The sequence below is a fragment of the Ahaetulla prasina genome, chromosome 4 (assembly GCF_028640845.1).
Source record: "Ahaetulla prasina isolate Xishuangbanna chromosome 4, ASM2864084v1, whole genome shotgun sequence".
In the NCBI taxonomy this organism is placed as follows: domain Eukaryota; kingdom Metazoa; phylum Chordata; class Lepidosauria; order Squamata; family Colubridae; genus Ahaetulla; species Ahaetulla prasina.
In genome coordinates, this window is record NC_080542.1 from 18,607,823 (window position 1) to 18,633,079 (window position 25,257).

At 48.4% G+C, this 25,257-nt stretch overlaps 1 protein-coding gene across 1 annotated transcript in view; it reads right to left on the reverse strand.

Moving 5' to 3' along the window:
• LOC131197300 (zinc-binding protein A33-like) overlaps window positions 1–22,335 on the reverse strand; it is a 32,838-nt gene extending 10,503 nt beyond the window's left edge. Inside the window, exons 1-4 of the mRNA XM_058181181.1 lie at window positions 21,316–22,335; window positions 11,298–11,393; window positions 9,306–9,542; window positions 721–743 (exon numbers count right to left, since the gene is read on the reverse strand). Coding sequence (XP_058037164.1) covers window positions 721–743; window positions 9,306–9,542; window positions 11,298–11,393; window positions 21,316–21,753 — 794 coding nt within the window. The 5' untranslated portion in view covers window positions 21,754–22,335. The remainder of the gene's footprint in view (window positions 1–720; window positions 744–9,305; window positions 9,543–11,297; window positions 11,394–21,315) is intronic.
• Between the last annotated feature and the right edge of the window lie 2,922 nt (window positions 22,336–25,257).

Consider the following 25,257-nt stretch of genomic DNA (forward strand, 5'->3'; position numbering starts at 1 on the left):
CTAGACTAGCCATGCCTAATTCCTGTAACCGTTCTTCATATGTTTTAGTCTCCAGTCCCCTAATCATCCTAGTTACTCTTCTCTGCACTTTTTCTAGAGTCTCAACATCTTTTTTTTATAGTTTGGTGACAAAAACCGGATGCAGTACTCTAGGTGTGGTCTTACTAGGGCTTTATAGAGTAGTATTAGTACCTCACTTGATCTTGATTATAGCCCTCTGTTAATGCAATTTAGAATCGCTTTTTTGGCTGCCGCTGCACACTGCTGGCTCATATTTAGCTGATTCTCCATTAAGACTCCAAGATCCCTCTCACAGTCACTGCTATTAAGCCTGGTTTCCCCCCAATCTATATGTGTGCTTTGGTTTTTCTTACCTAAATGTAACTTAACTAAGTGTAACTTGCAAGGTTGCTCCAAGATTTGTCATGATTGATATTTTTGGGCAGATCATTGAATCTGGAATCAGAGGCAGCAGGGATCAGCAAAGAAAACAACCAATGTCGTGCTGATATAGTCTTCTACTGATTCAAGGAAGAGCGCAGAGCACTCCAGCTCAGCAGTGGGGGAAAGCTCCAAGCCAGACAAAGAGCAGCAGACAGTGACTGTATTGTAGTTATTACAAATAAACCAAATTAAAATAACTCAACAGAAGGCCTCCACCCAATTTATAAAGGACCAACAGAATGTCAGGACACTGGTTCACCAAGAAGAGATACTCACCTTTCTATGAAGGCTTTGATATCCTATGGAAAGAAATAGTAAGAATGATCAGAGAAAGGCCAGCTGTTAAAAATAGTTTCCTGTCTCCTTTAGCCCATTACTTTAAACTGGCTCCACCAGAATTCATTTAATGGAAGAAAGAGGAATGCCACCCTCTTCCCCATTGAATCATGGAATCATAGGGCTCTTGAAGATCTTCTAGTCCAATCCTCTAGCCAGAGTAGGAATTCTTAAACCATCCCTGATGAATGTTTGTCCAACTATTGCTTGCAAACCTGCAATCCAGGGGTGAAATACAGCAGTTTCTGACAGGTTCTGGAGAACCAGTAGTGGAAAATTTGAGTAGTTCGGAGAACTGGCAAATACCACCTCTGGCTGGCCCCAGAGTGGAGAGGGAATGGGGATTTTGCAATACCCTTCCCCCAAGAGTGAGGAAGGAATGGGGATTTTGCAATATCCTTCCCCTGCCATGCCCACCAAGCCATGCCCACACAACCTGTAGGGAAATTTTTTTGAATTTTATCCCTTCTGCACTGATGGAACGATGCAATCTATTCCACTGTTTAATTGCTCTTATGTTGAGGAAATGTCCTCCTTGTTTTGAGTTTGATTGTCTCCATATACTGTAACACTTCCACCCATTGGTTCTGTTTGCTCCTAGCCTAGGTGGCTGGGGAGAATGAATCCATACTCCCTTCTCTGTGACAGCCTTTGAAGTGTTTGAAGACAGATTAGTGGAGAATAAATATCTTTTTTGGCAGAAAGATCACACAACTGAGGGAGGCTTGGTTAGACGGCAACTTCCTAAGGCTTAGGAAGATTCTTTGGAAAGGAAATACTGAGTTGGCTTAAAAATCGGCCCTACTGATAAATGCAGTGGGGAAAGCCTTAAGTTAGATGAAAGGAAAACTGCATGTGATCTTAAATCTTAAAGGATCCAGATTGTTGGGGGGGCAATAAGTTGACTTTGTATATAAATATACAAATAGAATGAGACTATTGCCTTACACAATGTAAGCCGCCCTGAGTCTTCGGAGAAGGGCGGGATATAAATGTAAAAAAATAAATAAATAGTGGAGGTACATAGGTAGTCCTTGACTTAGAGCAATAGTAATAGCACTCAGACTTATATACCGCTTCACAGTGCTTTTACAGCCCTTTCTAAATGGTTTACAGAGTCAACATATTGCCCTCAACAATCTGGATCCTCATTTTACCAACCTCAGAAGGATGGAAGGTTGAGTCTTGAGCTGGTGAGAATCGAACTGCTTGAACTGCAGGCAGCCAGCCATCAGCAAAAGTAGCCTGCAGTACTACACTCTAACCACTGCGCCACCATGGTACAATGAGGACTGTAAAATTCATTGTTAAGCAGTGTGAACACTAAGTAAGGCATTATGTGGCCACACCCAATTGCCCGACTTTTTTTTTCTCCTGGTCATTAAGCAAAACATCCTATGACCACAAGTTGCAACTTTTCCCCTGTTGGCTTGCTTGTCAGATTTATTTATTTATTTATTTATTTATTTATTTATTATTTATTTATTTATTTATTTGTCAAACACAACAGTATATATAAGTATAAGCATGAAATAACCATATAAATTGGATACAATCAAAGGGAACATTAGGACAGGAACGGTAGGCACGCTGGTGCTCTTATGCACGCCCCTTATAGACCTCTTAGGAATGGGGTGAGGTCAATAGTAGATAGTCTTTGGTTAAAGCTTTGGGGATTTTGGGAAGAGACCACAGAGTCAGGTAGTGCATTCCAGGCATTAACAACTGTTACTGAGGTCATTTTTTCTACAATCAAGATTGGAGCGGTTCACATTAAGTTTAAATCTATTGTGTGCTTGTGTATTGTTGCTATTGAAACTGAAATAGTCTTCAACAGGAAGGACATTATAGCAGATGATTTTATGAGTTAAACTCAGGTCATGTCGAAGGCAGCAGAGTTCTAAATTTTCTAAGCCCAGGATTTCAAGTCTGGTGGCATAAGGTATTTTGTTGTGATCAGAGGAGTGGAGAACTCTTCTTGTAAAATATTTCTGGACACGTTCAATTGTATTAATGTCCTAAATGAGGTGTGGGTTCCAGACAGGCGAGCTGTATTTGAGAATTGGTCTAGCAAGTGTTTTGTATGCTCTGGTTAGTAGTGTAATCTTTCTGGAGAAGAAGCTACGCAAGATTAAGTTTACAACTCTTAAAGCCTTTTTGGCTGGGAAGGTGGCAATTGGCTATCATGTGCCTCTGGGATCCGCAACTATCATAAATCCAGCTGGACGAGATAGCATTCCTATGACTGCAGGGTTGCTGCAGCCATTGTAACTGCAAGGACCAACCTGTAAGTTTTACATTTTCAGTATCATCATAACTTCAAACAGTCGCTATGAGCTACGGTGGTGCAGTGGTTAGAGTGCAGTACTGCAGGCTACTTCTGCCGAATGCCAGCTGCCTGTTCTTCTGCCAGTTTGGCAGTTCGATCCTCACCAGGCTCAAGGTTGACTGAGTCTTCCATTCTTCCGAGGTGGGTAAAATGAGGACCCAAATTGTTGGGGGCAATAGGCTGACTCTGTAAACCACTTAGAGAGGGCTGTAAAAGCACGGTGAAGGGGTATATAAGTTTAAGTTGCAGTATCAAACTCAAGGCTTGGGAGCTGGAGCCAGCCCACGGGGTGCTTAGATCTGGCCCACAAGCCTGCCCTGGAAACAGCGAAGGACTGGCCCAGGGTGCCTCTGCAAGTGAAAATGGCACTCAGAAAGGCCTCCCATAGCCCTCCCAAGCTCCGTTTTCACTGGCAGAGAGTTGCAATAGGCCATCGCAGCTGAAAACAGAGCTTGGGAACCTGTTTTCATGGGCAGAGCACTTGGGCTACTACAGGCCTCCCCAACACAAGTGACACTGAGCTGGCCATGCCCACCCCACTCCCCTGAGGTCAAACACAATCCTGATGCGCCCTCAATGAAATCGAGTTTGACACCCCAGGTCTAAGTGCTATTGCTATTGCTATTGCTAAACAAATGGTCAAAAGTTGAGCACTACTGTTGTGGTCTGCCAGTGGTCTGCAGAGCTGGCAGCAGAATCGGACAATGAGTGGGCAGGAACATGGGCCAGTCCTGGAGTCTGGGGAAGGCTTGCATGAGGGCTCTGCATCGGAGGCAGAGAAAGGGCCATCTGGGAGGTATGGAGCTCAGCGAGGCAGAGGAACAGGGGGAGCCCGTTCCCAGTGCGCATATGCGCAGAGCTGCCAGAAGGCAAGAAAAGTTAAAACAAAAGGGATGACTCGGGAGTAGGGCTTGGAGATGATTGGCCTCTCCCATAAGACTTAAAAGAGGAGCAAAGGAACATGGGCCTTTGCAGAAAGCAACACTGTTGATTCTGTTCAGTTTAAAGTCTGAAACTCTGTTTGATTCTGGACTCCATGTAGCTTTCCCAATTAGGTTTTTGGCAGAGTGTCAAGGGAGATAAAGGTGGATGATTATCAGCCTTATCCCGAAGGACTCTGTTGTGTCTCACTCACTTTCCCCGCAGCCGGGTCCCTCTTATCTCCTGCCGAACGCTGAGGAATGTCCTGGCATGCCTCCAGACCCCAGCCCTGACACCATGCCCAGACAGGCCGAGCAAGATGAAGGGCCTGACGTGCCTCCAGCCTCCAGCCCTGGCTCCATGCCCAGGCAAACAGAGCAACTAGACCCCTCCCCGTCCCCCACAGCATGTGAGCCTGAGGAATGTGAATTGCCAATAGCTGGAGCCTGGAGAGATCCTCGCTTCCGGAGAATTGATAGGCGACATCAGTAAAAGGAAGGGAGGGGCAGGCCTGGATAAGTGCTGAGTCATGGAGCCATACCCCATGGCCTATATAAAGGATCTGCTTTCTGGCATTCTCTGAGTCAGGCAAAGTCTACCTTGGATTGCTGAAGTCACTTCCTGGTCTCCTGCCTGCCTGCCTTGAGAACTCTGATAGGACTTTGGCAGAGCTGCAGAGACACGCTTGATACAGACTTCCCCGACCCGGCCGTCAGCGGAGGAGTGGGACACGACATCTTGCCTGACTCCTCACACATCACCATCTACACCACAAGATGGATCAGCAACAGCTGGAGCAAATTGTGCAGCAGCTACAAGCAAATAACCAGCTACTGCAACAGCAAGTCGCCCAGCTGACTGCTCAACTGGCTGCTGGGAATGCCCCAGCAGTCCAACCTCTTCCTCCTCCTCCTCAGCACCACAGCCCGGTACCGGTGCCGGAGAAGTTCTCAGGACGGATGGAGATGTTCCCGGCCTTCATGGCCCAGTGCCAGACCTACATGGCGATGCGGCCGGGGAACTTTCCAGATGACCGGGCCAGGGTGGCCTTTATGATGAACCTGTTGTCTGGCCAGGCTGCTCAGTGGGCCACACCCTTGGTGCTCAGGGACAGCCCCTTGCTGGCGGACTACCAGGGGTTCTGGGGGCAACTGCACCTTATGTATGAGGACCCCGTGCGGGCCCAGACAGCCGCCCGGCGCCTAGCAGAGATCCAGAATCCCAGCCTGGCCAGTCGGGAAACGGGGCAGGCCCGGCCTAGGGAAAACCTTAGGCCGGGCACAGACCAAGCCCCCACCAGACATGGCCGACATGGACCCCGGGCCCCCTTGGCACCTGATTTTGGACACCCAGGTGTGGTTGGGTGACCAGCCGGAGGGGATCCCAGCACACGCGCTGGTGGACTCGGGGGCCACCACGAACTTTATGGACCGGGCCTTCGTGGACCATTTTGGGGTCCCTTTAGTACCGGTGAACCCTCCGATGAGCGTCGAGACCATCGATGGAAGGGAGCTGGTGGCCGGACCCATTAACTTCGCCACACAGCCCTTGCGCCTCGCCATCGGGGACCATGAGGAGGCGATTCGCTTCTACGTGATGGCAGACCTCCACTTCCCGGTGATCCTCGGACTGGCCTGGCTGCGGACTCACGACCCTCAGGTGGCCTGGTCGTGGAACGCCATCTTGTTCCCCAGCCTGCAGTGCGTCGACCACATCCGCCACACCTGCGCCAGCCGGGACGTCTTCACCCCGGCCGTCGCCGTGCCCCCTGAACTGCGGGACTTTGCTGATGTCTTCAGTGAGAAGGAGGCGGACCGCTTGCCCCCGCACCGGCCCTAAGACTGCCCCGTGGACCTGCAGCCCGGTGCCCCGCTGCCAACGGGATGCCTGTATTCCATGTCCAAGCCCGAGTTGGCCACCCTCAGGGGCTTTCTGGACAAAAACTTGGCCCGAGGGTTCATCCAGCCTTCCAAGTCCCCTCTGTTGGCCCCGGTCCTCTTCGTGAAGAAGAAGAAGACGGGGATTTGCGCCTGTGTTGCGACTACCACTGGCTGAACGCCATCACGGTGCGGAATCGCTACCCCCTGCTGCTCATCCCGGAGCTGATGGACCGGCTGCGGGAGGCCTCAGTCTTTACCAAGCTCGATCTCCGGGGGGCCTACAACCTGGTGCGGATGCGTGAAGGGGACGAGTGGAAGACGGCGTTCGGCACCCGGTACGGACATTACGAGTACACGGTCATGCCGTTCGGGCTGACCAACGCCCTCGCCATCTACCTGAACGACATCCTGATCTACCTGAACGACATCCTGATCTACTCCCGGTCCAGGGAACGTGGTGATCTACCTGAACGACATCCTGATCTACTCCCGGTCCAGGGAAAGCCACCTCCAGCACCTCCGCCTGGTCCTGCAGCGCCTGCGGGAGCACCAGCTCTACGCCAAGCTGGAGAAGTGCTTTTTCCTCCGGACGTCCATCGAGTTCCTCGGGCACATCCTCTCACCCGAGGGGATCACCATGGACCCGCGCAAGGTGGAGGTCCTGTGCAGCTGGGAAGCCCCACGTCGGGTGAAGGATGTCCAGCGGCTGCTGGGCTTCGCCAATTACTATCGGACCTTCATCCCGGGCTTCGCCACGCTGACGGCTCTGCTCACCCAGCTCCTTCAGAAGAAAGTCCCATTCTGGTGGGGTCCCCCACAGGAGGAGGCCTTCACGGCTCTCAAGAAGGCCTTCGTCACGGAGCCCATCCTGTGACATCCCGACCTGCATCAGCCTTTCGTGGTGGAGACGGACGCCTCCAATATCGCCTCGGAGCGGTGCTGCTACAGACCCTGGCGGATGGCAGCACTCTTTTTCCCTGCGTGTACTATTCGCGGAAGCTCAACACTTCCGAGCGCAACTATACCATCTGGGGAAAGGAGTTGCTGGCTATCAATGCCGCATTCAAGGTGTAGCGGCACCACCTGGAGGGGGCTCGGAAGTTGAACCAGCGGCAGATCCGGTGGTCGCTGTTCTTCACCCGGTTCAACTTCCGCGTAGCCTATATCCCTAGCGGCCACAACCGGAGGGCGGACGCCCTGTCCCGTAAGCCGGAGTACCTGAGCGCCCAGGACCCTCTTCCTCCATGGACAGTGCTGCTGGCGGAAGCCTTGGCTGCCGCCCGGGAACCAGTGGATTTACGGCCCCAGGTGCGAGAGGCGCAGCGCCAAGACGCCTGGTCTCAGCAGCGGCAAGTGGAGGCGGGCCCCACGTCTCCGTGGACATTGGAAGAGGATGTGCTCAAGTTCCGGGGGTGGCTGTATGTGCCCACGGGACCACTCCGGGCCCTCGTCCTGGCCCAGTGCCACGACAACCCTGCCGCGGGCCATTTCGGGTTTTTCAAGACTCTCAACCTGGTGACGCGGACCTTTTGGTGGTCCCAGGTGCGGCATGACGTCCATGCCTATGTGACATCCTGCGTGCTGTGCTGGCAAGCCGAGGCCGCCACGGGGGCCCCTCCCGGTCTCCTCCAGCCCTTGCCGACCTGACAGACCCTGGGGGGCGATTTCCATGGACTTCCTGACGGACCTGCCACCGTCCTCGGGGTTCACCACGGTGCTGATGGTGGTGGACATGCTCACCAAGATGGCACACTTCATCCCGTGCCGCGGGCTGCCCACCGCCACCAAGACGGCCCGTCTCTTCTTGCAGCACGTCTTCCGCCTCCATGGTCTGCCGGACAGGGTGGTGTCGGACCGTGGGGTGCAGTTCATGGCTCGCTTTTGGAAGAGTCTGATGGCCGCGTTGGAGGTGCAGGTGTGCCTGTTGTCGGCGCACCATCCGGAGACCGACGGCGGGACGGAGAAGGTCATCGGCATCCTGGAGCAGTACCTCCGGTGCTTCGTGAACCAGCAGCAGGACAACTGGGCCGAGTACCTGTCCCTGGTGGAGTTCGCCTTCAACAACTCCCAACACACCTCCACCCAGACAACCCCATTCCTGGCCAACTTGGGGTACCATCCGCGGCTCTTCCCTCTGGCGCCCCCGGACTCCCTGGTTCCCGAGACGCAGACCTTCCTCTCCGAGTTGCACGCCGTCCAGCAGATGGTGCGGCGGCAGCTGAATCAGGCGAAGGAGTACTACAAGCGGGTTGCCGACTGCTCCCGACAGGCAACGCCCCTGCTGGCGGTGGGAGACCGCGTGTGGCTTTCCACCAAGCATCTCCTGTCCAACCTGCCGGCGAAGAAACTGGACCACCGGTTCATCGGTCCGTTCCCCGTCAAGGCAGTCATCAATCCAGTGGCCTACCAACTGACCCTGCCGCATTCCATGCCGATCCATCCCATCTTCCACCGGTCCTTGCTGGTCCCTGAGGCATCGCCGTGTCCCCTTCGGTGCCTGGCGCCACCCGGCGCCATCGGCAAGGACGGGGCGGAGGAGTACAAGGTGCACAGCATACGCGACTCCCACTGGCTGAAGGGCGCTTCCAATACCAGATTGCATGGCCGGGGTACGGGACCGAGTTTACTTGGGTCAACGCCTCCGATGTCCACGCCCCGGACCTGGTGCGGGCCTTCCACGGGCAGAACCCGGCCCGACCGCATCCCGATCGTCAGCCCCGGGGAAAGGGCCCTGCGGTGAGGGATAGTGTTGTGTCTCTTTCGCTCGCTTTCCCCACAGCCAGGTCCCTCTTATCTCCTGCCGAACACTGAGGAATGTCCTGGCATGCCTCCAGCCCCCAGCCCTGGCTCCATGCCCAGGCAAACAGAGCAACTAGACCCCTCCCCCTCCCCCACAGCATGTGAGCCTGAGGAATGTGAATTGCCAACAGCTGGAGCCTGGAGAGATCCTCGCTTCCGGAGAATTGATAGGCGACGTCAGCAAAAGGAAGGGAGGGGCAGGCCTGGATAAGTGCTGAGTCATGGAGCCACACCCCATGGCCTATATAAAGGATCTGCTTTCTGGCATTCTCTGAGTCAGGCAAAGTCTACCTTGGATTGCTGAAGTCACTTCCTGGTCTCCTGCCTGCCTTGAGAACTCTGATAGGACTTTGGCAGAGCTGCAGAGACACGCTTGATACAGACTTCCCCGACCCGGCCGTCAGCGGAGGAGTGGGACACGACAGACTCATCTATGAATGAACCGAACTCACAGCTGTTGAAATAAAAGAAGTTTTTGGGACTACTCGTGTGTTTTACTGACTCAGGAAGCCTAGGTCAGAACAACTACCTGTAAGAGAAGGACACATGCACACCCAGACACACAAATGAGGATATGGATTAAGAAATGCACTGACCTTAAGGAAGCTTTCAGAGTCCGGTTCCATCGCAAGCCGAGCCTGGATCTTAGCTATTTGCTCATTGGCTGTGCGGATTTGCTCTTGGCTGCTCCTCTGGTTCCTCTCCAGTTCACTAAGAAGCAATTTTTCCTCCCTTTGGATCTCTCTGAGAAGCGCAGCCTCCTTCTCCTGAAGCCACTGATGGAGCTCCGTGAACTGGGCAGAGACATTTTGCTCCAGGCGCAGCCGTTGGGCCTCGGGAAGAGAAGGAGGAGGAATGTGTGAGATCCCCACCATCCCTGCTCTTAGAAAATACAGTACATCAAGAAGAGCCCTCCGAGTTGCCCTGTTGCATAGTTTAGTGGGAAATAAGGTCAAGACTCCCACTAATCAAGTTCAGATTTCCAATCGCATGGACTCGTTTATGACATTTCTTTGAATAATACGGATTTTTTTTTTAACCTGCTGTTAGGGTTTTTTTAACTTTTCTATTTAATATGATATTTTTGGTGGTCTCCCATCAGACATTAACCAGCCCCAACCATACGTTTATTTATATATGTCTCCATTCATTCATTCATTCATCCATCATCAATCTATCTACCTATCTACTATCTATCTATCTACCTCTATCTACCTATCTCTCTCTGTCTATCTATCTATCTATCTCTATCTACCTACCTACCTATCTCTATCTATCTATCTATCATCTACCATTTTTCCCCGAAAATAAGATCCTGTCTTATATTTTTTTGAACTCTGAAATAAGGACTTGGCCTTATTGCCATGCACTCAAAAGCCCAATTGGGCTTATTATCAGGGGATGTCTTATTTTGGGGAAAACAGGGTATCTATCTATCTATCTATCTATCTACCTACCTACCTACCTACCTATCTACCTATATCTATCTACCTACATACATACCTCTACCTCTATCTACCTACTTATCTCTATCTATCTCTATCTATTTACCTATCTCTATCTGTCTATCTCTATCTATTTACCTACCTATCTATCTCTATCTACCTCTATCTATCTATCTCTATCTACCTACCATCTATTTATCTATCCCTATCTACCTACCTATCTCTATCTATATTTATTCTATCTATCTATCTATCTATCTATCTATCTATCTATCTATCTATCTATCTACCTATCTATCTACTTATCTCTATTTCTATCTATCTATACATACATACATGCATACCTATCTCTATCTATCTATCTACTTATCACTATCTATCTACCTACCTCTAGTTAGCTATCTCTAGCTAGCTAGCTATCCATTCACCTCTATCTCATTTATGGACTGATTTTATTGATAATTTAGATTTGTATTTCTCAAACTTGACAATTTTAAGATGTGTAGACTGCAACTCCCAGAATTCTCCAGCCTATACTGGTTTTGACTGTATAATCTCTCTCTATATATTCCCTTTTTATGACCCTATAATCTGGGTAGAATCAAGGCTACTAGATGGAACTGAGCGTTTACTGGCCAGATGCCCTTCCTGATGCTACAAAGAGTTTGCAGTAGATATTTTCTTTTTGCACTCTATGAGAAAAATGTCTGCTGCTACCTAGAATCAAACTTTCAACCTTCCAAGTGGGAAGTGAGCATCTTCACCACTAGGCCACCATGCCACTCAACTCTATATTTGCATAATAGAATAGAATAGAATAGAATAGAATAGAATAGAATAGAATAGAATTTTTATTGGCCAAGTGTGATTGGACACACAAGGAATCTGTCTTGGTGCATATGCTCTCAGTGTATGTAAAAGAAAAGATACCTTCATCAAGGTACAACACTTACAACACAAATGATGGTCATAGGGTACAATTTAACACTTAATGATACAACACTGAATATAACACTGAAAGATTAATTTGGCACCAGCACATTATCGCAACTTTACTTTGATTTGCCTTCTAAAGAATCACTGACGGCTGAGCACGTCAAAAATATACTCAGTAGATTCAGCAACATGGAAGATTTGACTTACTGTGATTTCTGGAGGTTTCTGGGCCCTCTGCTTTTCAACAGATCTTTCTGCTTGAATTTTGGATTCCAGCTGTGTTTGAGATGCTATTAAGATCCCCTGGAAGGAAGCAAAGACATCACAAGATAGAAACAGATTACAGTAACACATTCATAGTTATTGTTCGTCTGAGATCAATGAAAACAGATGTCAAACAACCAGCCATAAAAGACAGATTTTGTTGCTAAGTGGAACACTTGTTCAATGAGCTTTGCCCTGTTTTATGACCTTTCTTGCCACAGTTGTTAAGTAAATCATTGCAGTTGTTAAGTTAATAACATGGTTGTTAAGTGGCTTCCCCATTGATTCTGCTTGTTAGAAGGTCGCAAAAGGAGATCCCAGGACCCCATGGCTGTCATAAATATGAGTCGGTTGCCAAGTGTCTGAATTTGATCCCATGACCACAGGGATGCTGCAATGGTTATAAGTGTGAAAAATGGTCATAAGTCACTTTTTTTAGTGCTGTTGTAACTTTAACCGGTCATTAAACAAATGGCTGTAAGTTGAGGAATACCTGTATATTGGAAAAAATAACCCTCTTGCATTCATGTATTCACACACAAGACAAAATAATTCTATTGCGTTCTAGCGCGCATGTCCAAGATGGCGCCGTGCCGCTAAATGGGAGATGCGGCGACGGGCCTTTTTTGGACCCGACCAGGCTGGGGGGGGTCTTTTTGAGAGCTTGGACCCCCCACCCGGGTAGAGGACAGTGTGGGCAGTCAGAAGATGGGTGGATTGAGGCTGAGCGGCTCCAGGTTGCTTCGGGAGGAGCCCCGGAGCGCTTTCCCCCCCGGCGGCGGTATTATCGGCGAGGGGGGTGGCCTGGCCTTTTTCAGCGGTGGCGGCAGCGACCGGGCTTCTTAGTGGCGGCGGCAGCCTGGCTTGGCGTTGCTTCGGGAGGAGCCCCGGAGCTCTCTCCCCCTGGCGGTGGCATTATCAGTGGCGGCGGCGGCCTTGCCTTTTCCAGCGGCAGCGGCGGCGGCCGGGCTTTTTTCAGCGGCCCGGCCGTGACGGCCTGGCGATGGCCAGTCTGGCGATGGCCTGGCCTGACAGTGGGCGGCTGGGTCTGGCGAACTGGCTTGATGGCCTGAGCCGGTGGCATGGCCCAGCAGGCCCGGTGGGTGAGTGGCCGAATCCAGCGACGATCGTGCGGCCTAGTGGCCTGGCCGGTTTGGCGGCCTGGTGGCTTGGCGGCCTGGCTTAGTGGTTGCAAACAGGTCTGATGGACGCCTTCTTCATCATCTTGAAGGCCATCCACGGGTCTAGTGGATGCCCTCTTTATCATCTAGAGGACGTCTATGTGCCGACTGTGGGGGACCTTTCAAGACCTTCGCCCCCCCCTCGGACTTTGGGAGAGAGATGGCTCGGCGGTCGAGCAGCTTGGCCCAGTGGGCGCGTGTGCGGCCTGGTGGTTTGGCAGCCTGGCGGTTTGGCCTAGTGGTCGCCAACTGGCCCGGTGGACGCCTTTTTGTCATCTTGAAGGACGACCACGGACTTTGCGGACGCCTTTTTAATATTCTGAGGACGCCTATGGGCTGGCTGCGGGGGACCGTTTAAGATCTTCGGTCCCCAGTTGGGGGAATTGAGGACGGTCCTGGACAATCCTAGCAAATTGTAGGACTCCATCTTTTCCCTCTCTCTTCTTCTACAGACCACCCCTCCGGATTTTATATGAAGGGTTGGTGAACTGACTGAATCATGGCGGTTTTGTCCATCTACCACCTAAGAACTATTCCCAGACTGTTTCTCACCCAGAATTGCTGGTGTTGTCAGTTACCATCTTGACTGGTCCAGGATGGGTCTGTTTGCCGGACTTCTACTATGCGGACATTTTCAGCGGCTGACCTTCTAGCCCTGCGAGATTCCCCTCTCTCGCGGGTTTGGCCCTCTACATTATCAAGGGCCCATCTTGAGGACAGGTTTTGGAATCCCGAGAGGTGGCATGCCAAGAATAGGAGACTTAGGGGATTTTTAATTAATGGGAATTTTACGGGGAGGGTGGAAATCGACGGGTTTGGGTTGGGGGGTGGAAGGGGAAGAATGGGTGGGGAGGGAAACCCGTCGGGGAGGGAGCCAAGTCCAATGTGCGTTTGCGGCATTAAGTTAGGTCCGAGGGAGGTGGGGGAGGGTTTCGTTCCAGCTTATTAGGGTAGTGCTATTGACACGGTAAGTGGGAGAGGCAGATATGGCGGAAGGGGGGGGCCACATCAGGTTTTGGGAGTACGCCCTCGCTATTTAAGAGCGATCGCGTGCTCCGGCCCTCCTGCTTCTTCCCGTTCCCCGGGTGGCCAGAGCACTCGGGACTTGGGCCTCCAGCTGATGTTATGCAATGCAAGGTCCGTGGTTAACAAAGCCCCCCTGATCTCAGATCTAATTCAGGAGGGGACCACGGACGTTATGGGCATTACGGAGACCTGGTTGGGCATGGAAGGGGCGGTTCCCCTAGTGGAGATGTGCCCACCAGGTTTCCGAGCATTCCATTAGCCGAGGGCCCAAGGTAGGGGTGGCGGGGTGGCGGTTATTATTAATGAAAGCCTGGAACTGAGGGAGACTACTGTCCCTCAGATAGCTGGCTGTGAATCCCTCTATGTGAAGTGGGGTCGTAGGACTGAGGTAGGCTTGTTGATCACGTACCTGGCTCCTTGCTGCGTGACAACAGCCCTGCCTGAGCTGTTGGAGTTGTTGGCTGGGTTGGCAGTTGAGACCCCTAGACTTTTGGTCATGGGGGATTTCAACTTGCCATCAACTGGCGTAGCATCCTCGACAGCTCAGGAGTTCATGGCTTCCATGACGGCCATGGACCTGACTCAATTAGTGGACGGCCCTACCCACATCGGGGGAGGCACACTGGATCTGATTTTTGTCTCTGGCCAGTGGGCGAATGATCTGGTTTTAAATGATTTAGTTATTGAGCCTTTGTCACGGTCAGATCATTCTCTTCTTCGTCTGGACTTTCGGACCACTACTCACCACTGCGGGGAGATGGAATCAATGCGTTGGTTCCGTCCCAGGCGCCTGATGGACCCGGAGAGGTTCCTGACGGAGCTTGGGCCGTTTCCCAAGCACCTGGCCCACGACACGACTGAAGAACTAGTTGTGGCCTGGGAACAGGCCGCGGCTGGAGCTTTGGACCGTGTCGTGCCTTTGCGGCCTCTGACCCGGCGTCAGTCTCAACCAGCTCCTTGGTTCTCCGAGGAGCTGAGGGAGATGAAACGCCGGAGAAGACGCCTAGAGAGTGTCTGGAGATCCAGCTGTTCTGAGGCTGACCGGACACTAGTTAGGTCCTATAGCAGGACCTACCTAGTGGCACTGAGGGATGCAAAACGTTCCTACGTTTCCTCCCTCATTGCGTCGGCAGATAACTGCCTGGCCACTGTGTTTCGGGCGACCCGTTTTCTCCTTCAACAGGAGGGGCAGGAGGACCCCCTACAAGGGCGTGCCGAGGAGTTTAACGGTTATCTATACGATAAAATCGTTCAGCTTCGGGACGGATTGGATCAAAATTGGATAGATCCAGACGAGAGTTCCGAGACCCGTCTTGTTGAGATGGTTTGGGATGATTTTGACCCTGTGACTCCCGAGGACATGGACAGGTTGCTGGGTAGGCTGAATGCCACCACATGTTTACTGGATCCGTGCCCCTCCTGGTTGGTACTGGCTACTCAGGAGGTGACACGAGGCTGGCTCCGGGGGATTACAAATGCTTCTTTGCGGGAGGGGGTCTTTCCCGCTACCTTGAAAGAGGTGGTGAGACCTCTCCTCAAGAAGCCTTCCCTGGACCCAGCTGTTTTAGGGAATTACCGGCCAGTCTCCAATCTTCGCTTTACGGCGAAGGTTGTAGAGAGTGCGGTGGCATGTCAGCTACCCCAGTACCTGGATGAAGCTGTCTATTTAGACCCGTTCCAGTCTGGCTTTCGGCCCGGATACAGTACGGAGACAGCTTTGGTCGCGCTGGTGGATGATCTCTGGAGGGCCAGGGATAGGGGTTATTCCTCTGCCCTGGTCCTATTAGACCTCTCAGCGGCTTTGATACCATCGACCATGGTATCCTGCTGCGCCGGTTGGAGGGGTTGGGAGTGGGAGGCACCATTTATCGGTGGTTCTCCTCCTACCTCTCTGACCGGATGCAGACGGTGTTGACATGTGTGCCTCATGTGTGGGGTGCCGCAGGGATCGATTCTCTCACCCCTCCTGTTCAACATCTATATGAAGCCGTTGGGTGAGATCATCAGTGGCTTTGGGGTGAGATACCAACTGTACGCTGATGATACTCAGCTGTACTTTTCCACCCCGGGCCACCCCAGCGAAGCTGTCGAAGTGCTGTCCCGGTGTTTGGAAGCCGTACGGGTCTGGATGGGGAGGAACATGCTCAAACTTAATCCCTCCAAGACGGAGTGGCTGTGGATGCCAGCACCTCGGTACAGTCAGCTGCGGATGCGGCTGTCTATCGGGGGCGAGTCGTTGGCCCCGATGGAGAAGGTACGCAACTTGGGCGTGCTCCTGGATGGTCGGTTGTCCTTTGAAGATCATCTGACGACTGTCTCCAGGAGAGCTTTTTATCAGGTTCACCTGATCCACCAGTTGCGTCCCTTCCTGGACCAGGATGCCCTATGCACGGTCACTCATGCTCTTGTTACCTCTCGTCTGGACTACTGCAATGCTCTCTACGTGGGGCTCCCCTTGAAGAGCACCCGGAGACTTCAGCTAGTCCAGAATGCGGCTGCGCGGGTTATTAAGGGAGCGGTTCGGAGCTCCCACGTAACACCTATCCTGCGCAGACTGCACTGGCTGTCTGTTGTTTTCCGGGTGCGCTTCAAGGTATTGGTTACCACCTTTAAAGTGCTCCATGGCTTAGGACCGGGCTACTTACGGGACCGTCTACTGCCAGCCTCTATCTCCCAGCGTCCGGTGCGTTCCCACAGAGAGGGACTCCTCAGGGTGCCGTCAGCCAAACAGTGTCGACTGGCAGCCCCCAGGGGGAGGGCCTTCTCTGTGGGGGCTCCTACCCTGTGGAACGAGCTTCGACAACTACCTGACCTTAGGACCTTTCGCCGCGAACTTAAAACCTATTTATTTCGTATGGCTGGACTGGCCTGATTTTAAATTTTAAATTTTAAATTTTAATTGAATTTTGATGGGTTTTAAATTTCTGTAATTTTATAGGGTGTAATGTTATTTTAAATTTTCTGGCAAATTTGAATCAGTTTTTTAAGGGTTGTTTTAATTATGGTGTATGTTTCTGTTTGTATTTTATTTGCCTGTTCACCACCCTGAGTCCTTCGGGAGAAGGGCGGTATACAAATTAAAACATCATCATCATCATCATCATCATCATCATCATCATCATCATCATCATCATCATTATTATTATTATTATTATTCTGCATACAGTTCACAAAACTGGAAACACACATGCTTGCATTTGGGCAGTTTACCCCAAGACAATAGCAATAGCACTTAGACTTATATACCATGGGAGTGGGGCTCTTCTAGTCCAGCCCACTGCTCAAGCAGGAGATCCTATACCATTTCAGACAAGTGACTGTCCAGTCTCTTCTTTAAAAACCTCCAGTGTCGAAGCATCCACAACTTCTGAAGGCAAGCTGTTCCACTGGTTAATTGTCCTCACTGTTAGGAAATTTATCCTTAATTCCAGGTTGCTTCTCTCCTTGATTAGTTTCCAGCCAGTGTTTCTTGTCTTGCCTTATGTTTGCTTTGGAAAATAAGTTGATCCCCTCCTCTTTGTGGCAGCCTCTCAAATATTGCTATGTGCTCAAATATGGAATATTGCTATCATGCTTTAACAGCACTGTCTAAGTGTTCATTATTGACCCCAACAATCTGGATCCTCATTTTACCGACCTCAGAAGGAAGGAAGGCTGAGTCAACCTGAAGCTGGTCAGGAAAGATGTTTGTGCCTGGAATATTTTGCTCATTCTTCAACTATGCTAACTGTCAGAGATAATACAGGTGGTATTTAAACACTCAGAACTCAGAACTGAGTTCTGGCACTCAGAACTCATCTTTCAAAAAAAAAAATCTTCCAAACATCTAACCCAGTGGTGAAATCCTACCGGTTTGCACCGATTCAGGCGAACCGGTAGTAAAAAAAAAAATGCTACGGTTGGTCCAAACTGGTATTTCCAATGATCAGCTGTGCCGCACGATTTAAAATCACTAGAAAGCAGGAAATCTTGCTTTCTAGTGAATCTAAATCACGAGGCACAGCTGTTCCCCCCCCTCACTGTTCTACTTATGTTCCCAAACTTCCTTTTTCCACATGCAGCGCTCGTTTGGTGAGTGCTGCACATACCTACGCACGCAGCATGCATTTGGCACACACCGCACATGCACGGCAGCGAACCAGTGGCAAACCAGGGAAGATTTTGCCACTGATCTAACCAGCCGAGGTGTACTTGGCTCTTTCTCCTCCTTCTCTGGGTTTGGAACAGTTTCTCTTGTGATTATTTTTTTTAAAAAAATAATAATCTCCCTACGTGTAGTAAGTTCTCACTTAATGTTCAACATGCAGTAACGGAGAAGAGGCGAATAAGGCATATGTGGATCTCCCACAGATGAGCAAACCGCAGTCCGTGCTGGGTGTGGTGGCCAAAGGTTAGCTTACATGGTGAAGAACGCACCAAGGGACTGAAACAAAATCACATCCAATAAGGATTATTTATCCAGAATTGTGAAACAAGAGCTCAATGTTTGTGAATAATAGTTGTTGTTTTTTAAACCGAAGGAAAAGTATGAGCAATCAGTTGGCAGGAAGATGTGAGAAGCATATTAATAAATCGATCATTGGACTGAACCCAACTCAAATTGCAGTGTTTTAGACTGCTGTTAAGTAATTCTCAGTTGTGCTACAGCTGGTTAGTGTGTTAAAAAAAAAATTCCCGACATATAGAAAGGTAGTGTGGAAAACTTGGCCTCTTCTCATTATGCCTGCGTTGTGAGTTATCAGCTATATACAAAAGAGGGTGGGGAAAGCTTAAATATGAATCTATAGCTGGCAATGGCACAGTTCTGTCAGGACTAACTTTAATATTCTGAATGCACGCGTTTAAAATAAGAAAATTTCCAGAGACCCCTCCTAACATTCATTTGGAAAAGAGGAGAAAGAGATGGAGAGAAACAGAAGAAGGGAGGGAGGGAGGGAGGGAGGGAGGGAGGGAGGGAGGGAGGAAGGAAGAAGAAGGAAGGAAGGAAGGAAGGAAGGAAGGAAGGAAGGAAGGAAGGAAGGAAGGAAGGAAGGAAGGAAGGAAGGGTAATTACCATAAGGGCAGGCTAGCTAAGCCACTTTTAAATAAACTTTTGCTTTATAAATAAATAAATCGCACAATTAGCTCCACAAAACAGAATCCTTTGGTATGGACACAGCTAGCTTTGTCTTAAGAATCCTAGAACAATTTCCCTCAATCTGAGGCTCTCCAGATGTGTTGCAGGCCTATTTCCCAGGAAATCTAATCCAAATGAAATATACATGTCACAATCAGTCTGGCACCACACTGAGGAAGGCGTCGGTGGAATTTAAAACAAGTATCTCCAGAGTTGCTCAGACTTTATTGGGTATGAAGACAAGATGGTCTCTCAAAACACAGAGGGATGTAAGTTTTGCTGCAAAGTATACAGTTGCTTTCAAAAGTAAAGTGTTGCACCGCCTTATCAAAGAAGACAATAATCTGGTAAGACTTGAACATGGTATTTTAGTCTTAGATTCTTCCTGATTCCCTGCATGTAGTAAGTAATTCAATAGATCAGGGGTCACCAACCTTGGCAACCTTAAGCCTGGAGGACTTCAACTCCCAGAATTGCTCCTGCAATAGATGATGGCCTGTAGCAAAGCCTATTACCAGCCCCATGCTTGAGAAGAATGTCGGATCTTTGAAAACCATAAAGCTTTTTGCAAAACAATAGAAATGAGGGTTGACAGTTGTTTGGTATTTAGTGCCATTCTTTCTACCGTTCCTCAGAAAAGAAAAACAACCGATAGAAGTCTGAAGGACCAAAGAGAGGAGAAAGAATACCACCAGTTTCCCTTTTGAAAAACGGTGTTATGCAACTGATCGCACAACCCCTGTCAGCCACTTTGTGAATCAGCAATCACACCCAAGCACATATACATTTGCAAATGCCTACCAGAGGCCCACAAAATGTTTAACACACTTACCAGCTCCAAAAGTTGACAAAGACCCAGTTCAAAACAATTTGTTACAGTACGATACTCTCGTGATCCAGATGCTGTGGATAGTCAGATGTTTCTGGGAAACCCACTAGAAAAACATCCCCCTCCCCAAACACTATAATTGGTTGTTTCTACATATCATGAAGAATCATGATCATGATGGACCACGTACAATGGATAATTAGTTCCTGACCAATGATGCAGCTATTCAGACCACTACTTTCTGGGTCTCAAATGCTATATGATGTCACATAAGTATTTTAAATTTCTTCCGTGTTTTAATTTTTATATTTGTTATATAGTTATTGATTTTTTTTTTAATTTAGACTAGGGGTCTCCAACCTTGGCAACTTGAAGACTTGTGGACTTCAATTCCCAGAATTCCTCACCAGCTTTGGTCTTCAAGTTGCCAAGGTTGGAGACCCCTGATTTAGACTATTATACTAATTTAAATATTATATCTTTCTTTTAATGTAAGATGCTTGATAAATAGATAAATAAATCTGTCTAATCTTTGTTAGAGTAACTAATAGCCAGTGAATATTATCTTCTTCAATATGTCCACAGGTAATCCTCACTTAACAATCATAATTGGGACCAGCCATCCTGCTGCTAAATGAAGCGATCGTTAAGGGAAAAACATCATGAGATCTTGCCTATTTATGATGGCAGTTCCAACAATCTTGGTTGAGGTAAGTTTAAGTGAAATATGATTTGTAACCCGTTGTCAGTTTCACCATTGACTTTGCATGTCAGAGGCTGGCTGGGACAGTTCCAAATGACAATCTTGTTGGTCACAATTGTCATAAATTTGCAATACTTGCCAAGTACCCGAATCATGAGCATTTGACCATGGAAATGCTGCGAAGTTGATATATGTGAGGACCATTTTTTTATGAATACCATTGTAGCTTCAAATGAAGGGTTAGAATAGAATAACAGAGTTGAAAAGGACCTTGGAGATCTTCTAGTCCAACCCCCTGTTTAGGCAGGAAGCCCTACACTTCAGAAAAACGGTTTTTAAGCAATAAGTTGTACTTTCATTTCAAAAACTAAAGTTGCCCTCATTTCCTTAACTGTCACTTGCTTTGTCTTGCTTCCTTTCAGATAATCTGTATCTGTGATGGCGAATCTATGGCACGCATGCCACAGGTGGCACGCGGAGCCATCTCTGCAGGCAGCCAAGTCATTGCTCTAGGTCAACTCTACCGTGCATGCGCGCGCACCTTCTGCCGGCCAGCTGATTTTCGGCTGGCCCCTCCCATGCCACCCCTCCCCTCCCAAGAGTCCCCACATGGCCCATTTTGGATGCCAGGTAAGTACAGGGCTCGCGCAGAGGCTCTGAGAGGGGGAAAAACAGGCTTCCTGGAAGTCTGAAAACGGGCCATTTCCGGCCTCTGGAGAGCTTCTGGAGGGCCAGGGGAAGCCGTTTTTTCCCTCCTGAAGGCTCCAGGAAAGCCACTGGAGCCTGGGGAGGGCAAAAAACGGCCTACCAGAAGTACCGGAAGGCTTCAGGGAGGCCTGCTAGACCCAAAACGTGGCATGAGGAGGCCACGTGCACATGTGCAGGAGAGCGGGGCAACACAGGGGTGTCACATGAGCATGAACGGGGAGCATGGCACGCGGGGGGGGGCATTGCTTTATGGGTGTGGGCACTTGCTTTTGGCACCCGAGGAAAAAAAGGTTAGCCATTACTGACTCAGATCTTCTCATTTTCCATAAGCAACCCCAAGAACATGCGCTGTGGATCTCTTTTCCTCGTCACCGACTCCATAAGCCCCTTCTACTGACCTTGAAGTGCTCCACAGCTTCAACTAGGGGGAGACACTGGTGGCCCCAGTGGTCTGGTTGCAAAACTCTCGCCAGGCACCCGTCTTCAGTACAAAAAAGCTTGTCGCCCTGCATCTCCTCGTCATCTTCACCACCGTTGGTCTCCTCATCACCAGCCTTGACCAAAAGAGATTCCTGGGCTTTGCAAGCAAGCTGTCCCAGCACCCGATTAGGTGTATATTTGCCACCAGGGATCTCACGCCGACATTCTGGGCAAGTAGGAAGTGTTGGAGGCATGTCCTCCTCATGGTTGTTAGGGATCTCTGCCCAGAACCGAGTGATACAGACCTGGCAATAGTTGTGTCCGCATTCCAGTATGACGGGATCTGAAAAGAGCTCCAAGCAAATAGAACAGCGCAGATCCTCAGCAAAACATTCTATGCCTGTTGGGGCTGCCATGGAAGAAAGAAAATCTGATTTTCCCAAATCAGAAAAGAAGCTTATTTTATAGCTCCTTCCTGTCTCCTCAGAAAGCTTCCTTGGTCTTCCCAGTTTTGTTTAATCTCTTAAGTTTCTTCTGTGGTTTGTTACCTCTTCAGATCCTGAACTTCTGTCTTCTCAGTTATTTGAAATGACCATTCTCTCTCTCTGGGTTACTTTCCCTTAGAAAAAAGGAATTCAACGTTTGATGGAGTTTCTGAGCTTTCGTTCCTTCGTCCTTACTTCCTCATTTTCTTTCCCTTCTTGGCACTTTTTAAAAATGTACTCCAGGGGTAATTAAACCGATTTTGAACAAATGTAAACAAAATGACAGAAAAGGACCTTTGCAAAGCTCTTTGCTGCCTGGTTTTTGTTCAAAATAGGACTCTCTTAATGGGTTCTTCTCATCCAGTCAACCCTGCCCAGACAAGTCTCAGCACACCTTCTGAAGAATTGCTGATCGTTTTTAAAGGGCTTCCCACTGAAACCACACCTTGAATTTGATCATTGTCTGAAATCTCTTCCTCTTTTGACGAAGCTTTGCACCACCCCCATCTATACGACTGCCTCTTTAGACAAACTGATGGTGGGAGGGAGGGAGGGAGGGAGGGGGGGATTATGTTTCCCAAAAAATAAGACCGGGTCTTATATTAATTTTTGCTCCAAAAGATGCATTAGGACTTATTTTCTGGTTAGGTCTTATTTTGGGGGAAATACGGTACTAAATGAACCCATCTGGCTTACAATCTTAACTGAGGCTTATTTTGGGGATAGGGCTTATATTACGAGCATCCTAAAAAATCATGCTAGGACATTTTCCGGTTGGGTCTTATTTTCAGGGAAACATAGATAGATAGATGATGGATGGATGGATGGATGGATGGATGGATGGATAGATAGATAGATAGATAGATAGATAGATAGATAGATAGATAGATAGATAGATAGATAGATCAATCACCATTATTGGCTAGGAATGCAAGGCTTTTAAATATATAGATAGTCCTCAACTTATGATGACAATGGAGCCTGGAATTTCTGCTGTACGTCATGATGGTCGCAAATCAAGGCACCCATGTGAACAATCAAACAAAATGTGGCAATCTTAAAGTGAATGTTATGGTCATTAATTGGTCATTAAGCAGATGTCATGGTTGTTAAGTAAACACACTGCCTCTGCAATGGGTGTTTTTTTACCAGAAACCAGAATTAGTACCTACCACAAGTAGGTAAATGAAATTTGAGACTTTTTTACCATTTTCCAATCTCCTATTGGATAAAATGGGTTCATTTTATGACCACGTGATTCACTCAATGACCATGTGCTTCACATAACTATTATAGTTACTCACTTAACAACTCTCATAAAACAATTGTAAAATTGAATCCAGTCACCTGGTGCCTCGACTTATGACCAAAATTCCGGTCCCAATTGTGGTTGTAAGTCAAGGATTACTGGTAACTTGGAGCAGTGCTTTTCAGCCTTAGCAATTTCAAGGCTGACTCCCAGAAATGCTGATTTCTCTGTGTCTTTGGTTTGTCATCTCAGTTCTGTAAAAGGAAGAAAGCACAGGCTGGGAAAAGTAAGGAATGAGTCATCAGGCCTCACCCAAGGAAGGGAAATGTCTTAATCAATACTCTTTGCTTTTCTCTTTCATGTGAGGAAACCCATTGTTGGTATTCTCTCTGCGATTAGTTTTAAGAGGCTTTTGACCCATTGACCCTTCTAGGTATAAACATTGTTGGTTCCAGAGATGATTCAGTCATAAGAAAGTAAAGAAAAAGATTATTGTGCAACTTCTTCACTCAGTACCATTTTTCCCCCTTGGCCTTGGGGAGGTGGGGGAGAGGAAGATTCAAAACCTTAGACTGAGGGGAAGATCTCCCACTTCAGTTTGCTTCTCCTTCTGGATCTTTTTTTTTTAATATGTTTATGAGGGGCCCTTGGTGCTCTCTGAGCTTGGTTGTTTTCTTGCAGACGTTTCATTACCCAATCTAGGTAATATCATCAGTGCTAGTAGGGAATAGCTCACGGTAGGGCCGTAATAGCTCAGGCTGTTAGAAGCCTGTTATTAGAACACAGTAGCCTGCAATTACTGCAGGTTCAAGCCCGGCCCGAGGTTGACTCAGCCTTCCATCCTTTATAAGGTAGGTAAAATGAGGACCCAGATTGTTGGGGGGGCAATAAGTTGACTTTGTAAATATACAAATAGAATAAGACTATTGCCTTATACACTGTAAGCTGCCCTGAGTCTTCGGAGAAGGGCGGGATACAAATGTAAATTTAAAAAAAAATGAAGTTGGGATTGGTCTTAAAAGACTGCTTACTGTTAGCTTGCTTGGCACTTCCCTGATTGGAACATTCTTTACTTTTTAATTGTTGGTCTGGTATTAATCTTGGTGTTAATCTTATATTCATTTGATTGACATTGACAGGGCAAGCTACCAGAATATAAACTGACAGCAAACCCCATTCCTTACTAGCACTGATGATGGGAAAACAACTAAACCCAGAGAGTACCAAGACCCCTCATTTAAACCATGAACTACAAATATTCTCCTTTATTGATATTTATCTCTGCTTCCAGAATGCAGATTTTGTATTTGAATGTTCCACCATTACAGTATTGTCATCCTGGTTCACTGGGGCACTGCAATAGGCTAATACCCACCCCATGGACTGCCATTTTATATATATATAATGTGGGGGAAATAGGAGGGGGAAGTTGAGTTGGATATGCTTGTTGCGTTATTTGTAAAAATAATAAAGATGGGATATATATGTAACTCAACGCAGCAAACATATCCAACCCATCATCCCACTCCAGTTTTTACACACACAAACACACACACACACACACACACACATATACTATTTATTATTTTTCAAATAACTCCATACAGCAAACATATCCAATCCACCTTCCCCCTACTATTTTCCCCACAATAACAACTCTGTGAGGTAATATGGGCTAAGAGAGAGTGATTGGCCAAGGTCACCTTTTCATAGTTAAGGTGGAACTCTCACTCTCACTCTCCCAGTGATTGGGAGACTGAGTCACCCTGCTGGCTTTCATGGCTAAGGTATGACTTGAACTCAACAGTCCCTTGCTTTCTAGCCTGGTGCCTTAAACCACTAGTCCAAACTGACTCTCCTGCCATTGGGATTCAAATGATTCACTAATGAAAAGGCAGGAAATTCCCTCATCTGGTGCCAATATTGTATTGCTTTTGGGCAGAACCCATTATTTCTTTTAAGCTTCTTTTGAAAAGTTTGGGAGAACAAAAACCGGAAGGAAAGGCGAGGCACAAAGTACTCCCGAAAAAATCATCTCTATTCATGTCCATGTTTTAAATTCTAGCTATACATATATAAGAACTACACTTTTCTGAGAGTTGTAACTCTTGGGGATTAAGGATCAACATTCAGAGAAGTAATGAAACACAAGGTTTTATCCTAAAGCACTCTCATAGGTTATCCTT